Below are 16,193 nucleotides of genomic sequence, written 5' to 3' on the forward strand. Positions count from 1 at the left end.
TTATGGAAAATATGAAATTGCAAATGAAGATTTCTTTGATGTAAAGATATCATTAAATTTAACATAACATTTACAATGATCACACTACACAGTATTTTGAAATATAAATATGTAATTTATTATAAGATTGTGTAGTGTTATGGTAATTGGTATTCCTTACAGTAGTTTTATCTTAATTCAACAAACGCATCTATTCGAGTGACAGCAATGATCCATTTCATGTTTATGCGACGCTAATCGCATAATTTTCTGAATTAATGAAAAATAGTTGTCAGAGGCAGTTAAATGCATTATAAAACAGTTATGCGTCGGATATGCAGAACGCGAATTTATATCAAGTAATGTTTGTATAACATTAAAACGAGCTTTTGGATATTTAAATTTTTCTGTAAGAAACTTAAAAAGCATGATCGATACAGATTATATTGTAACGTAGCTAAGCTACCTGGTTCCAGAAGACGCGTGATATCTGTGTAGTAGTCGTGTCCAATATGGCGTGTGTATTGAGAATTGCATTAACGTGCAGGTAAGCCTTAGTTCGAATTTTTTTCGATTCACATTCGATAGATAAATTAAAGAATAAAAATCTGCGCTTTTGACAATTGTGATTGTTCATGTTTACTTATATTTTCGATCGCAGAACGTGAAATTAAATATTAACGCAAGTTTTCCCTTAAAATATGTGAACTTTGTCAACCTTTGCACCTTCAAGGTCTGTTTAGTGAGGTGCATTTATGATGACAGGTGTGTCGTATGAAGAATATATATTTTCGACCAAATCATTTGAAAAGGAACAATAACTTTCTATGAACCGAAAGAAGAAATTTTGTATTTTAAAGGAACATTTGTATTTGCTGTACAATAGAATCTGCTCTTGGCAACTGTTATGCAGGTCTGAGTAGAACATTTTTTTACAGTTCTGAAAATTGGGGCATAATTTCGAAAGGGGATAATAATGTATATAAATATTATTTTTACTCAATTATCTAGGTCATTTTTTATTAATTGGTTTAACATGATGTTAAACAAATATAATAATATTTTTACTGCAACAATGTATGAGTTTATAATGAAAATGTTATTAATACAACTGTGTTGCAATAAATGTTTCATTTTTCCACAGGTTCTGTTCCTGCCTCTAGTGCATTATTTTTGTGAATGAAGTGAATGAGATAAATATTACCAATTTGTACTCAAACAATGTACAATGAACTACGGTGGAAATATGCCAGATTGGCACCAATATAATACTTCTCAAACAAATGAAGTTGCACCTCCTACTCAAAATGTGAATTCTGGTCACTTGGCATTCATTCCTGGTGTTAACCATCCTACATTGAATGCCCTTAGTCTTAGTTCAGAGGGTCTTAATAAGCATCAGAATGATGCTAACTTTAATCCAAGGAACTATCAGTCCTACAACAATGTCTCCAATGGTCCTAATATTCCAAACAACAGTCCTCTTGCATCGATGGTGCAAATGCAAAACTGTATTGGCCACTATGGTTCAACAAGTACAAGAAATCCTATGTTAGACAACATAAATGCTTCTGTGGATCATAGAAATGCTACAGTTGCAGCTATAAATGACGATATAGGATATAGAACTAATCAGGTGCCTTTTAATGGGCCTATTGGTCATTTAAGTGGGCCAAGCTGTAATTTAAATTCATCATCTGGACCCGGACCAGGCTCTGGGTTTGGTCCAAGAACTAATTCTGGGCCAGGATCCAATTCTGGAACTAATTCTGGAAATGGAACTGGTCCTAATCCTATGTTTGGACCTGGTCCTAGGCACGGACCTGTACCAGGACCTGGATCAGGAGTAGGATCTGGAAATTTGGGACCAAGAAACGCTAACATTGGTTCGGTATCTTCTGGGAAACCTGGACCTTCTTCGTTTATGTCTTGTAAGGGAACGTGTTGTAATTCAGATCCTAATATTAATTATCAACAATGGGAAAAGTTTGGACCTTATCAAAATAATACATCATTCAGAGATAATGTGCATCCGTCTGGCTGCCAAATGGAGAACCGACATTTCGGAAATAATTGTAACTTTAGGAAAGATAATCTAGAAGCTAAAGAAGTAATGGGACCTGTATTATCTAATGCACCTGCCATAGATCATAGAAGAAACTATACCGATTACAAGTACCATAAGGATCATTTAGTACACAGAAATTATCCAGCATCTTCTGGAATGTTTCATAATTATCCTGTACAAAATTATAATTATTCAACGGAACATAAAAAATATAATTATCCCATGAAAGAGCATCCAAAAACAAATAACATGAATATTTCGAATTCGGGAATGCTTAAACATCAGGAACAAAATTTTATTAATCAGCAAAAATTCAACAACAAACAGTTTCAATATCAAAATGGAAATATGCTACCTAAAGGAGTGCCTACATTAAATGTTAATGCCAATATGGCATCATCCCCTCAGAATCCTTATTTTAATACACAATTTTCACGAAATATTACAACGGAAATGAATCACGAGTGTCAAGAAACTACTGATAGTGCTGCAATTGTAAATAGAATGCCTAGCACGTTTATGCATAGTTCTCCTTCTCAGCATCAAGTGTATCAACATAAAATAGCAATCCAAAAGTATTCAATGGAAAATCACCTGAGAGAATTGAGTAGGATACCTGGTTATCAGTCTCACCCGAAATACAAAGAATGTGTTCATAGGTACAGAGAAATATTGAAACTACAACAATCAACTAGTTACCAAAATCCTGTTCAACAGGCGTCACGCGTTACAACAGCAGTTAATGCTTCGGTAACACCGATTAACTTGCAGTTTGATCAGAATGGTTTGCTAATAAATACGAGTTACATCCCAGAAGGATTTCCTAAAGTACATCATGCGCCAAACATTGAACAACCATCAGAGAACATAGAGAAACAAACTAAGGAACAGACCATTGCTATTGCCACTGAGAAATGTCAGCAAGCGCAACAGCCAGAACAGTTAATAATCCCTTCGCAGAACGAGCATATTCCATCACCGTGTGTAGATACGTTTCAGAAGCAAAATCAATTCTCTATATACAAGGATTTCAATCAGAACCAATTAAAAGTACAAACGAGCGAGAGTGATAATTTTAATACGTTAAATCCAGTTAAAAGTAACGAAACAGCGATGATGCAGCAGCAGAAAGCTTCTAAAGAATTTGCCAATAAACCAGAGCTTGACGTCCGACAATTTTTAGCCAACTGGGATGAAACCGACGACGAAGATGCGTCGACGTCGAACTTGCAAGACTCTGTCTTAAGTGAAACAACACCGGTCGTTGTGGTAAGTTATGAAAATGTGGATCTCTCGTCGAAAACAGCGCAGGGTACAGAGGCACAGGTACAGAAAAGAACCAGCTATTGCTCAAACGAAACAGGCTTGGACACCGTGAAAGAAAGCGAAACGAACGTGATAGCGGCCCAAGATTGTTTGACGATATCCTATTCGCCGACTGACAGCACCGAAATTGCCAAGACGTCTAAACGTACGATCAGAGAAGGTGTGGTGAAACCTGGCAGTATCATACACTGTATAAGCAACGGTCCCGACGAGATACCCACGATACACATAGTGGATAATTTAGAAATAAGTAACATTCTAGGCACGTGTAACGAACAAGTTATACAAACATTGGAGAAACAAAAGACGATATCGTTCTTCAAAGAAACGAGCAACAATGAAACGGAAGCGATGAACCTGGAGGACACCGATCAGCAAGATAAGAACGAAACTGATGTATTGTCTACCAGCTACGAGGGATCTCTTAACGACGTAACTAAAACCACGAATATCGAGGATTCTGATCACGTTCAAGCCGCTACTGTCTCCATAAACAATCAAGAGTTGAGAGGGTTATCAACATCAACCAAGAGCAATATGGACTTGAAAAAACAGAACAGCTTCGTAAGCGAAGAGTCTCATAATCATGATGATATTAGTCTACCAGATCTACCAACATCAGAGTGCACACCGATCTCTACTACGCTGAACACCCCTACTCATTCCGACACCGAGGAATCTTCAGAGCACTTGGAGGACTTGTCTATATCTACACACCTCATAGAGGTGATGCAGAACAGTCCTGTAATCAGTTTTACTCAGCTGAACAGCGAGGAGAAGTCGAAAAATGAATCTCTTGGTACCCTGAAATTGAAGTTCCGGAAGGAAAATAGTTACAAAGCTAACGAGCAAGAGGTAACTCTTGATAATTTTGATTTTTCTGCAGGTAATTCTAAGGTAAGAAGTGTTGTCTCCGCTGGTACCAATGCGAATTTAAGTCCAACAGAGTCTGACGACGAAACGCGTGCGTCTAGAAGAAAAAAAGTAAAAACTTCAAGCGTATCCACCAGCACCAGTCACTCTAAGATTGATCTGTGCGCCAGGAAAAGAGCAAAGGAGACGATGGACTTGGAAGATAAAGGTATGAACAAATATTCAGAGAGAAGTTTAGTTTCAAAAAAGGATACGGATCATTCGAGGCAATCAAAGAGTTCTGAGACGAGAAGGTTTGACGATGCAACCTCCTCCCATAACGAGGAGAATTCTCTGTGCCATATAACTTCTCAATACAAACATTATTCCGTTGCTGTGATAAAGGATAACGTTAGTTTAAGCGATAAGCGATCAGCTCGCAGCACAGACAGGACTTCCGGCGATAAGTCGGCAGAACTGCAAACGAGGACAAGCAACGATACCAAAGAGCACGATAGCGTACAGTTCCAAAGTTCAAGAAAATCCGAATTACTGCAGAAAGATCTGAAACCCGTCGACGGGGATGTTAGGTATACCGCGGAGGAGATACGTATGTTGAAGGAGTATAGAAGGAAAAAAGAAAAGCTCCATCAAGCTCAAGATAAATCCAAACATCATTCCCATAAAACTGTAGAGGAAAGGTCTCCGAAGAACGACGAGAACTCGTCTCATCCTAGAAACAAGACAAACGAGCTTTTATCCGTGGTAAATCTGAGCGCGAAAAAGCTGGACGCGCGAGAGGAGACGACAGGGCACGCCTGTTCAAAAAGCTTCCGTAAGAACGCTGACTTTGGGATTCAAGTGGCGAACGTGAACTTGAAGATCAAAGACAGCGACATAGGCAAAGAGTTGATCCTGGAGGAGAAGGGACAAGAACAGATGAAGGATTCCTTAGAAGGGATTAAGATTGAAATAAATGTATCCTGCAAGGATCAAAATTTAAAGGGACAGGAGCAGAACAAACGGTTGTTGTACGACGACGGAGATTTGTATGAAATTGATGAACCACCTGCTTACACGAGCAACACGTTAGACTGTCAATGTCGGTTACACGCCAAAGAACAAGAAAACGATTCGAAAACGATTGATAAAGCTCACAGAGCAGCTGAGAAGGCTGTAGATACTGCTGAGGTACCTTCTACCTCTGCTACAGATACGAATGCCGGTACCAATCTGAAAAAACGTAGAAGATCGTCAATGGGAACGAACGAAGAAACGTGCGTTCTAACTTCAGACAGTAAATCCTCGCATAACAATGCATCTTGTAAAGATACGTCGATCGAGGGTACCGTTTGTCCCGTCGACGATATGGACACAGTTAAGTTAAACTGTGCAATATCTAATACTGCCATAGTCGATGCAAATAATAAAATTAAGGCGAAGAGTAAGTTGGAGGTTGGTGACACAGAGAAGGATAATAATAATAGGAGCTTGGAGACGATGAAAGTACAAAAACCAGCTACCACGAGTCACGTGGACACTTCGACAGCGACGGATGTGTTGAAGAGACACGAGGAAAAAGAAATGGCCAGCAAGAATGCAAAGAAACTGCCAGATAATAGCCCCGAGGTAAATGCGAAATCGCTCAGCTCCCTGAACGCTATAGATTTTAATTTCGACTACAGGAAGTACTCCCATGTGGACGAGTTGGACGACGATTACCCGGGTAAATGGAAGAAGCCAAAGATCGATCAGATTTTCGAAGACTGCGACATGTTTCAAAGTAGCAGCGGCTACGCGAATCCTATTTTCTCGAGCATAGATAAAATGGAGGACTTGAACACAGTTCCTGTATACACTACCAAAGATGGCAAGATATCCTACAGTCCTAATCGAAGGTTCACATACCACGAGCTTATGATGGAGGCACGCAGACGAGAAGCTTGTTTCTCCGGGAAGAAGTCACATTATGCGGAAACATGGAACAACTATTACGGTTCAAAGTTCCGGAAATTGTACAAGAGGAAACGGCATCATCCTTTCAACGAGCGAAAGAAGCACGAATTCAAAAATACTAAGTATCTTTATGATAGAAAAAGAAATTACTCTGACGAGTTTTATGGAAGAGGTCAGACAAAGTACAAGGATTACGTGCATAGCATTAAGAACAATAATGCTGACTGGTTGGATCATTATAAAATGGACAAGATGTATAGTAGTAGCGACTCGGACGAGGAGATTGTGAATTGTAATAAGAGTCGCATTGCTGAGGCTAGCAAAAGAAGTCATGAAACTAAGATTGAATCCTCTAAGTCACCTGGAAACCATGTTACCATTGATGCGTTGGATCTGGAGTGTAAGGAGAAAGAGGATACTACGTCTGATGCTTGCTTAAGTAAAGATAAAGATACGAGTTTAAAAGACACACAGCCTGTTCTACCGCCTGATGATGATAAAGGTAATGTGAATTGTCAGGATCAGTGGCGGCTCGCATATAGGTACTGTGGAACTGCAGCACCCCCTCTTTCCACTTGATATTATCGATAACATTTAGTATAATGAGTCTTTTTTTTCTTTAATTCTTTCTTTATACTTGTACAATATATAATCCTTAAGCTTAATGTCAGTAGTCATCCCCCAGTTTATGAAAAAGATACAAAAATCTTTGTATGGAACTGTGCGCTACACAGTTCCAGCGGCCTGGTGTTTGATCATTGTGCGCATGCGCACATAGGAAGCTGCGCGTGAGGCTGCGCGGTAAAGAGAGCACTGTCTAAAACTGTTTTAAAACAAAGACTAAAAATTTTCTGGAGCAACACCCCCACTAATTTTACCTACGAGCCGCCACTGGTTAGGATCATAGTAATAATGTCAATAATAATCTTACTCTTATGCCAACAGGTACTTTAGTGACAGTGACGGAAGATCAAGAAAATGAGAATGTTAAATCTACTCTAGATGAATGTTCAGTGTTGAATAAATCGTGTGATTTACCGCCAGAGAAACTGGAATCAAATGAGAGTGAAAATTTGGATGAAGAACGTATCGAGCAACATGATAAATCTAAAGATTCAATTATTTCTGGCAACGAGGAAGAAAATATAAATACTGCAGATGGATCTTCACCTGTAAAGTCGCTCAATGAAGTTTCTTTGTTCACTGAAAATAAGCAAACGTCCGTTTCGAGTACTGTTAAAGAGGAAAAGAACGCCACAGATATTGATAAAGAAAAAGAGGAAACCGGTGACGATACAAAAGTGTTGGATGATCAGGTTTCACTTGCAGATGACAGCAAAAATATACAGATTGAAATTTGCAGAAACATGCAAGCTAAACCGTCTGAATCATTAGAATTAGAAACAGACGTGATGGATTGTTCTTCGGTAAAAGAACTTTCAGAATTCCACGCGGATTCTGATAACGTAGCTGAGCAGGTCTCGCAAGAATCTCTGGAATCTGAAAAATATATCAACGTGTCTAACGAGATAGCTGAAGAATCGTCTGAGAATATTAAAGACAAAGTAGACGAGGAGAACTCAGTGGTATGCGAGGAAAATGTTTTAGAATGCAAGGAAGCGAATGTCCATCTTACCGAAGAGATAGTCACTCTGATCAAAGAACGCGAAGAATCTTTAAATGAAGAAATTAAAAAAAGTACTGAAACCTTGGTAGATGAAAACGATAGTAATTCTCCAAAAGAAGTTGAAAATGAGAATTCAGAAGACCGAAAGAAATCTGAATCTCAGATTGATGCTACGACTGATCAACAAAATAATTCAGAATACACTTTGCTTGAAACTGTTGAAAATCAAAAAGATACAATCATCATTCCTGAACAATTGGATAATGAAGAATTAATGCTAATGGATTTTTCTAAAGAAACAGTTTACAATGAAGATGATAATGCTGCTGAAAGTTTAGTTTCATCTAATACAAAAAAAATACAAATTACTTTATCAAATATAAATGAAACTCCAATAGAAGAACAAATGACAATTGATGATTTGAAGGATCGTTATAACGAAACTCGTCTTCAGGAATTGCAGAATATTTCTGTGCATAATTCAAGTCGAAATTCTTCGGTAGAAAAAGAGGTGCCCGTTTTGAACGAGTATTGCACTATCAAAAATTCTGAAAATAATATAGATAGAACAAAGGAGGATGAAGATAATGGAAAACCAGATCATTCGTCATTTTTCAACCCTGATGATAGCTCCAATCATTCGTCAGAAAGCAATATGGACGTGAAAGCAATACCAAAGCTAATCATTAAGAAAACCGACGCTTCAAATCCAAAATCAGAGTCTCTGTCGAATTGCTTAGAGTTTGATAATTGCACCGAGAGATACGATGCAAAGTTGCTATCTGAAACACGTCCTAAGATTCCAAAAATGATAATCGTAAAGAACAGATCTCGTTCAGCAACTCCTATCGTAGAGCTGTTGGAAAAAGGGAAATCCGAAAGAACCCATTCTTCAGAGGACAACGACGTTAGCATAAATAACAGCGACTCGGAACAGTACACATTAAAGTACAATGACTACACCAGCAAGGTACCAAAAGTGAAGATAAAATTGGAGGATATATCCTCCAAGGACTTGAAGCTCTACTTGAAACGCAAAGCTTTATCCAAGAAAAGTGTTCCAAAGGTGAAGATCAAAAAGCTTAAGACTCAAGACACGAAGGCACACGCTTCAGTGTCAAAATTTGAAACAGAAGATACCTCGGAGACGGATGCTATTGATTCAAACGACGAAGAAAATGTATTTCACGAATCAATGATTAGTGATGCAGAATCTGAAAAGATACCAAAACTTAGGTTAAAGAGACAAGATGAAGAGAAGTCGCCAGATCGAACGAAGGAAAATGATTCGAACGCTTCGAAAGTAACGCCAAAGAAAAGCAAGAAAACTAGGGAGGAAGATACAAAGCATTCTGTGAAGTACGACAATATCACTACGAACGATGATGAACTGAGAAAAAAATTCCCCCAGTACATCGTCGAAAAGATTCCTAAAGTTATAATCAAAAGAACGCAAATAGGGACCGAGTTCAAGTGTGAAATCAGCAAAGGTAAAAAGACCTCGATTGCTGAAACCTCAAAGTGGCAACCAAAGGTGAAACTGCAAAGACTGGAGCTTCTGGATCACATTGTAAAAGATTTGAAGCAATCAAAGATCACGTTGAGGAATATATTCAACACGCCAACTCGCATTACGGATAGTAATATCAATGATACTGACAACAGGGATTCAAGCCAGGGTAACAAAGTTAAATTATCTAGGTCTAATTCAGCGTCAAATTTATCAACTGTTAAGTGTAAACAAAGAAGGCTATCAGACTTTGATTACTCAAAAATGGATATGGATAACAGGGTAGCTGGTCTTAAATCAGTTGACAGTGAAAACATAGGTCTAAAGAGGAAAAGTAAAAAGAAATTATTCTCTCAGAGTAAACAAATAGATCCTTATCTAAATAGTGAAAATGAAAATGAAGCAGATGAAATTACATCAGAGAATATGTTGAGGGACTCGTTCAGAAATCTTCTTATGGACGAATATAATGATCTGATGACTATAAGGAGCGAATTCTCAGACTTTACGACTGAGGAAAGCACACCTTTCATAGGAAACAAATTCTTAGAATCTGATAATGCACAATCGTATAATTATGACACTAATGACAATTCCATTATCAAAGTCGAATCTTCTGATGAAAGTCAAACCACCATTGAAATTTTACCAGCATCACCGGACAGCTGTGATGGTGAAACAGACAAAAATTCTGAATTTGAGAACATTGATAGATTGCACATAGGTGATGCTATGCCAACTCAGTTAGAACTTGAATTGGAACTTATGGATAATAATATGCAACATTCTGATGTGTTTAATGATCACGCGTCGCATTCCAGGGGTAAATGTGCTAACAAAAAATCAACGAAAATATACTTCAGCGAATTTCAACGTTCTTCAGGAAATACTTTTAATCGGGATATGTTCAAGCAAACTGAACAGAGTTCAGAGAATACGTCGAGTGATTATTTTTATTGCAACGACCTGTTAGTTAAAGAAGTACTAGCCGCCAAGGAGGCGTTAAAGAAATGTCTGGCTCGACCTGAGAACCAAGATTTGGAAAACAGGAAGTCAAGGCCTAAAACTGTGGCAGAGAAGAAGCAAGGTTTAAGTTTTGATTTTAAGGGTTTTGATGAATCACGTAAATCTGAGAATGCAGACTGTAATGACGGTAATGATAATGTAACGATACATAGAAAGTCTATAATTTTGGAAAAGAAAGAATACTTAAGAAAGAATAAGCACCTCTCCATGGAGAAAGAGACTGCTTCAGTGAATTCACAAAATGAAAGTCCTACAGCTTCTACGTGTGGATACACTAATGTACCTGAGTCAACTACAATTTCGTTAAAAGCTTCTAAGAAAATTGATGAAAATTCAGCGAATGAAATATCTGTAAGTACAGAAGCAGATGTTTCTAAATTAGCCGATGAACCAGGCAATGCAGGTGATGTGAAAGATCTTCATGGAGAGAAATCTGAATGTCAAAAACCTCTTCAATGTCAAAAAGATGACGGTTCTAATGATGCAAAGATAAAGGAAGATAATATGCCATTATTGGTACCAGAATTTTCTTTGAATTTTGATTCCAGTTCGGATAGAGATAGTTCTAGATCTCCGCCTGTTATAACAAATCAAGAAGAGGTTGATAATGCTGCAGTGAGCGAGAAAAGTATAGAGAACAAAGTGATAACTCCTATTGAGAAAATTGAGGAGAGCAAGGAACATTCTTACAAGGATTGTGAAATGACCATTGCTGATATTATAACGGAATTAGCTTATCATGAAAAGGTAGAAAAACACGCTTGTTCAATTGAGTAAATACGATACAAATATTTATCGTTATTTATTCCAGGCAACAATAAAACATAAAAGATACTGCAACTTATGTGAAAGATGGTTTCCCACAGCATCACGACACCGACGGCACTTAGCTGGATATCAACATCGGTACATGGAACTAACACAACGTAAAAGCATTCATGCACTTTTTATTCTTTTCACTGGTAAACCTTGTCCAAGACTTTTACCAGCGAACGTCATTCGAAATGATTGTTCTATAGGGGAATTAACGCCGTTACAAATCGCTGTTCAGGTATAACTATACATTTATAATTTCTTAATTGCACTCTACACACTAATCCAGGGGTGGGCAAATAGCGGCCCGCTAAGAATTTTTTGTGGCCCACCAAGGCAGTCCGCTTCCACAAAGTGGCCCCCGAGCCAAAACAATTGTCCACCCCTGCACTAATCGTTTAATTTGTAAGCACATTATGAAACCCTATTTTATTGATAATATTTTTTCAGGATATCGCAAAATGTGTAGAATACACACAACAGAATTTGAAAACAAAAGATTGATAATAACGAGTTTTAGAAAATTATTTTGGTTACATATACGCATTTCCTGTGATCACCTATACTGGAACAAACGATGTGAGTACCTTTAAACAAGTACTGTAATAATAAACAAGTAAGTGACACTTTTAATCTCAATCAAATTGTACATGATTACTACTAATTATTGCTGTTTGGTAATAATATTGCCGTTGTACAATTATTATTAAAAAAAAATTAACATTCATGAACTTTGCGTAGAAGCTTTGTTGATTGATGTTAATTGTTAAAAGTTACTTGAAAAAAAAAGAATATTATAAGTAGTTGTATATTTAGCCAAAGATTTTAGCAAAAAAAAAAAACGTACATGTTAGATTATTTATAGTTTTCGAGGACTACACAGTCTTTTATTTGTACAAATGAAAATATGAGTAATAGAGTAAATTAATGTGCTCGTTACAAATTTTTATTTATATCGTGAAAAGACTTATATATACAATGTATAAATATATACACCTATATATATACATATTATATACATATAAATATCTAGAATCATATGTATATTTATTATTCTTGTTTTAAAAAAATATGTACTCTTGCAATGTTAAACAGAACTAGAAGTATATACAGTTACATTTGTATAAAGTTATATATTTTAAACAGGGGTAGTCGAAGTGATAAGTATCTATACTATATGTTAAAAAATGAAATAAATGAACTATGAGATGTTACGCAAGTATGCACCTTCAGTTTACTTTATGACGATATTTCTTACAAGCAATAACATCTCATAGTTTATAGAAAAATTTATAAAGTGTACAGCGATACCTATTCACTCCCCTGTTATACGTTTATGTTTGATTCAAACTATTTAAATATGTATGCCTAATGAGTTACTGTTCATACAATATCAAAGTTTTTAATTGTTTTAAATGTTATAACTGTTTTCTTATTATGATTATATTAATATACATGCACTGGAAGTGGGAAAAGTCCTTAAAGAATGAGTTCCTGGCTATAGAAACGAATGGAATAAGTGTATTCTTTATTAAGAGGCTAAAAAGAAAACAGGTGTTATACTAATACAGGGTTAACAGACTATATTGACAATCGCTTTATAATTTTGCTTTCCTGGTTTACATTCCAAAGAATAAAAAGACAGTAGAAGTCACTTTACAGAAAAAGGCTAGTTTTATGTTGAAATTTAACTAAATAAGGAAGATAAAGAATATATATATATATATATAAGTCCATCAATTGTTATTCCACTTAATATTTTGTTTAATAAGTTTGTTTTAACTGTTTCATATTTTATTCGCACGAGTGCCTTAAAATACACCTAACAGTATTTGTCGTATCGTGTTATTATACATCATACAAGATTGAATAGAATTGTACCCATACACACTACACTTTTGTGTGTACTGTACACCGATGACAAGATGTCCCATGAGAAGCACGCATTTGCATTTGTCTCATGGGACATCTTGTCATCGGTGCACTATACTTCTAATGTTCTTGTATAGTATATGCATAACGTATGTTACAGTTATGAGAATATAAATAAAAACGTATGATTGTTTATTACCGCTTTTATTGTAATTTTAATATAAGAACTACTTCAGATGATGGATTCTTTGAACTTTCTTATTTATATAATGTTATGATATTATATACATTGAATGAATGTTCTCATGATTGAAGCTCTGTTATGCACATATTTTATGATATCATTGTGTGTTCTATGTGCCTAAATTTTAAGGAATTTATACGCATCTGAAGTTCAAATATGCATAATAACACTTATGCACATATAACATATGACTATGAACATTATACATCACGTGTACATTGTGTAAAGAAACAGAAATCTGAAATCTTTTTATAAATACTGATAATTATGTGATGCAAAATTGTATCTGTTTGGTGACATGTGTGCTGTGTTTCAAAAAATCTAAGAATTAAAAAACTTTTTTGAAATATATTAATTATGGGTATGGAATATCCATGTAAATCAGTTACAAAAGGAAATTACTATAGTATTTTATCATTCATTATTATAATTGATTATTTTTTAAATATTTGAATTCTTTCATTCAAATTCAAATTATTTGTTGTACAAATTTAGACCGGAATATTCTTGAAAAATCAAATTACACTTAGTTTATATTTGATTTATATAAATAATGATTTTTTTTTTAATTCAATTGTTGACTTCCATTAATATTAACTAGTATAAGATTGCACTGATCTAAATATTTCTAGTTGAAGAAGAGAAATTAAATATTGTTTTGTTCAAATTAAGAATCAGTTTATAATTCAGATTTTATAAATGGAGACATTTTTACTTATTTTTGCAATGTGAATAATTTCAAAGTTTTATTTGCAGAACATTGTTAGTCAAATTTTATCATCAATGTATACAGTATAAAATTTTGTACTGCAACATTTTAAATAACTTTCTTTTGCAATTGTATTTTTTTTTTTTTTTAATAATTCAATCATGATAATGCACATTAAATACAAATCAAGTAGTGGCATCATTCAGAAGATGCAAATCTATGTAACAGAATAAGTGCAATTATATTTTTACAACATTTACAACTAATCATTCCACAAAAACTATTAATTTTTGAAATGGTTATTAGATGTGCAATTCTAAATCAAATAGATGATTTATATATATATAGTTCTGCTAGTTTTATACACAGTGTGTGAGTAATATAGAACAAGTGTGTGACATACATTATAATAAGATATAAGAGTGATTTAGATCTGTGGCATTTTTTTAATCTCAATATTTCTCACAAATTAATTCTTACAAGAAAATCGTATGCAACTTCAAATAATTTAAACTATAATTAGCAATAATTATTTCAATTTATAAACAATATTTAATAATAATCTAATAATAATTGAAATCTGAATTACAATTTATGAATCGTTTGATGGCTAAGAATATTATAAAAATGTTACACGTCTAAACACCAGAACCATTCCATAAATTAGAATAAGAAATTTTATTGATAGAAATAAGAATTGTACGAACCGATAGATTATTTTCTGTTATTGTACTTAGGCTACAGAAGTGTATGCAAAATTCTAGTTAACGTATTAAAGAAATAATAAATATTGATAATGAACACTTATACCAGTGTTTTTCATTCTACATCCTTATTGTCAGTCATTTTTAATTAGCGTTTTTCATACTTTCAATCAACATTTTTAATTCTAATTCCTGTCGCCAAGAGTGCTGTGATATGATTCCTGTGTCTGTTGCGTCCGGAGCATATGTACTGAATATAAGATCACTGAATATGTTGTTCAGCTCGATGTTACAATGCGCTTGCGTAAAAGCAAGTATGCGCAGAACGAATAGAAACTCGAGATATGGTATGAACGATCTCTCGTTGAACGAATAATACTTTTTTAAGTATACCGCAGTCACCAGAGTCCATAACTGCGAAAAGACCAGTTTTCGTTCTTCGCGCTTCTCCAGTGCGCATCTTCGCCCTGATTGGCGATACTCCCAAACGAAGTGGAAAGCGATTAGCAGAGAGCTCGCTGCGTTCCCCCACCATCTTCCAACCTGCGCGTCGCAGTTATAGACTCTGGTGAACTGCGGTATAGTTGGCATTGTAATTGTTGTATGTTTTATACATGACATGTGAGTTTACTATGTTCCTTCGAAATTACTATTTTTCTATATTATGCAAAAAGGAAATTAAATTATCATTTCATAAAAATGTCAAATTCACTTGTACGTAAAGGGCTTGAGTTATTGGGATACGAGAAAACAGTGAAACAAGGTTTGTTTTAATTTACCTACACAGATTACAAATTTCTGTCCATAAATTACATGAATTTCTTTTTACTATTAGAAAAAAAGAAAAGGAAGCATACAAATTATAAAGGTACATTAGATTTGATTCCTGCAAAACACAGAATAGTATCGAAAAACGACAAAACAGATCTTGGTACAATTCTTGGACGATCGAGTAAAGTGACTGTTTATGAAACTAAAAAAAAATTATCAGCACAGGAAGATCCCACAGATAAAAATGTAAAAAAACTTTTAGTGCTCAGTAACAACCGTATGGATCCAAATACAGTAAATAAGGTAATAAATGCTATTAATAAAGTGTTAAATATTTTGGTATGAAATAATTTTCATAGCAAACAGTACATTACATTAATTGAAAATTTGTTTGTAGTTACTAGATCGAGCTGTAAAGAAAAGATATATTCCAAAACCACATAAGCCTAAAGGACCAGAAACTACAGCATTTACCGAAGAAGATTTCAAGAAGTTTGAAAAAGAATACATAGAATAGTAAATTTTAATGCAATATTTGAGTATTTTAAAATTAAGCGGAGTGGTGGTCATTATTTATACAAATGTTCAATAGCGATCACAAGAAAGGTAAAGCAATATTAATTGTGACTTCCATTTTATTTCTCTATTACACTATATCGATAATTGCTTTACCCTTTATCGATGATAGTAGAATACAATCAATTTTTGCTTCCTACAATATTGCATTAATAGTACC

General features: G+C 35.0%; 2 protein-coding genes across 3 annotated transcripts; both read left to right on the forward strand.

The window, feature by feature from the left end:
- Positions 1-396: 396 nt before the first annotated feature.
- LOC117603465 (uncharacterized) lies at positions 397-15,449 on the forward strand. 2 transcript variants are annotated; one of them, XM_034322651.2, is made up of 5 exons: positions 397-526; positions 1,124-6,683; positions 7,127-11,091; positions 11,156-11,395; positions 11,608-15,449. In XM_034322651.2, the coding sequence occupies exons 2-5, from the start codon at positions 1,208-1,210 to the stop codon at positions 11,659-11,661; spliced, it is 9,735 nt and encodes a 3,244-aa protein (XP_034178542.2). In that variant the 5' UTR covers positions 397-526; positions 1,124-1,207; the 3' UTR covers positions 11,662-15,449. The 2 variants fall into 2 exon arrangements, with proteins under 2 accessions (XP_034178542.2, XP_076546110.1); XM_076689995.1 differs by lacking the exon at positions 397-526 and adding an exon at positions 754-892.
- LOC117603565 (uncharacterized) lies at positions 15,317-16,117 on the forward strand. Its single transcript, XM_034322890.2, has 3 exons — positions 15,317-15,449; positions 15,522-15,760; positions 15,855-16,117. The coding sequence occupies exons 1-3, from the start codon at positions 15,386-15,388 to the stop codon at positions 15,972-15,974; spliced, it is 423 nt and encodes a 140-aa protein (XP_034178781.2). The 5' UTR covers positions 15,317-15,385; the 3' UTR covers positions 15,975-16,117.
- The last annotated feature ends 76 nt before the right edge of the window (positions 16,118-16,193 follow it).

Source organism: Osmia lignaria, chromosome 9 (genome assembly GCF_051020975.1).
Source record: "Osmia lignaria lignaria isolate PbOS001 chromosome 9, iyOsmLign1, whole genome shotgun sequence".
In the NCBI taxonomy this organism is placed as follows: Eukaryota; Metazoa; Arthropoda; class Insecta; order Hymenoptera; family Megachilidae; genus Osmia; species Osmia lignaria.

Excerpts from the sequence above, each read along its gene's own strand:
- LOC117603465 (XM_034322651.2), top strand. The coding sequence starts at position 1,208 with ATGAACTACGGTGGAAATATGCCAGATTGGCACCAATATAATACTTCT. Across the intron at positions 6,684-7,126 it reads ACCGCCTGATGATGATAAAG|GTACTTTAGTGACAGTGACG; the intron begins GTAATGTGAATT and ends TTATGCCAACAG. Across the intron at positions 11,396-11,607 it reads CGTTACAAATCGCTGTTCAG|GATATCGCAAAATGTGTAGA; the intron begins GTATAACTATAC and ends ATATTTTTTCAG.
- LOC117603565 (XM_034322890.2), top strand. The coding sequence starts at position 15,386 with ATGTCAAATTCACTTGTACGTAAAGGGCTTGAGTTATTGGGATACGAG. Across the intron at positions 15,450-15,521 it reads CGAGAAAACAGTGAAACAAG|AAAAAAAGAAAAGGAAGCAT; the intron begins GTTTGTTTTAAT and ends TTTTACTATTAG. Across the intron at positions 15,761-15,854 it reads ATCCAAATACAGTAAATAAG|TTACTAGATCGAGCTGTAAA; the intron begins GTAATAAATGCT and ends ATTTGTTTGTAG.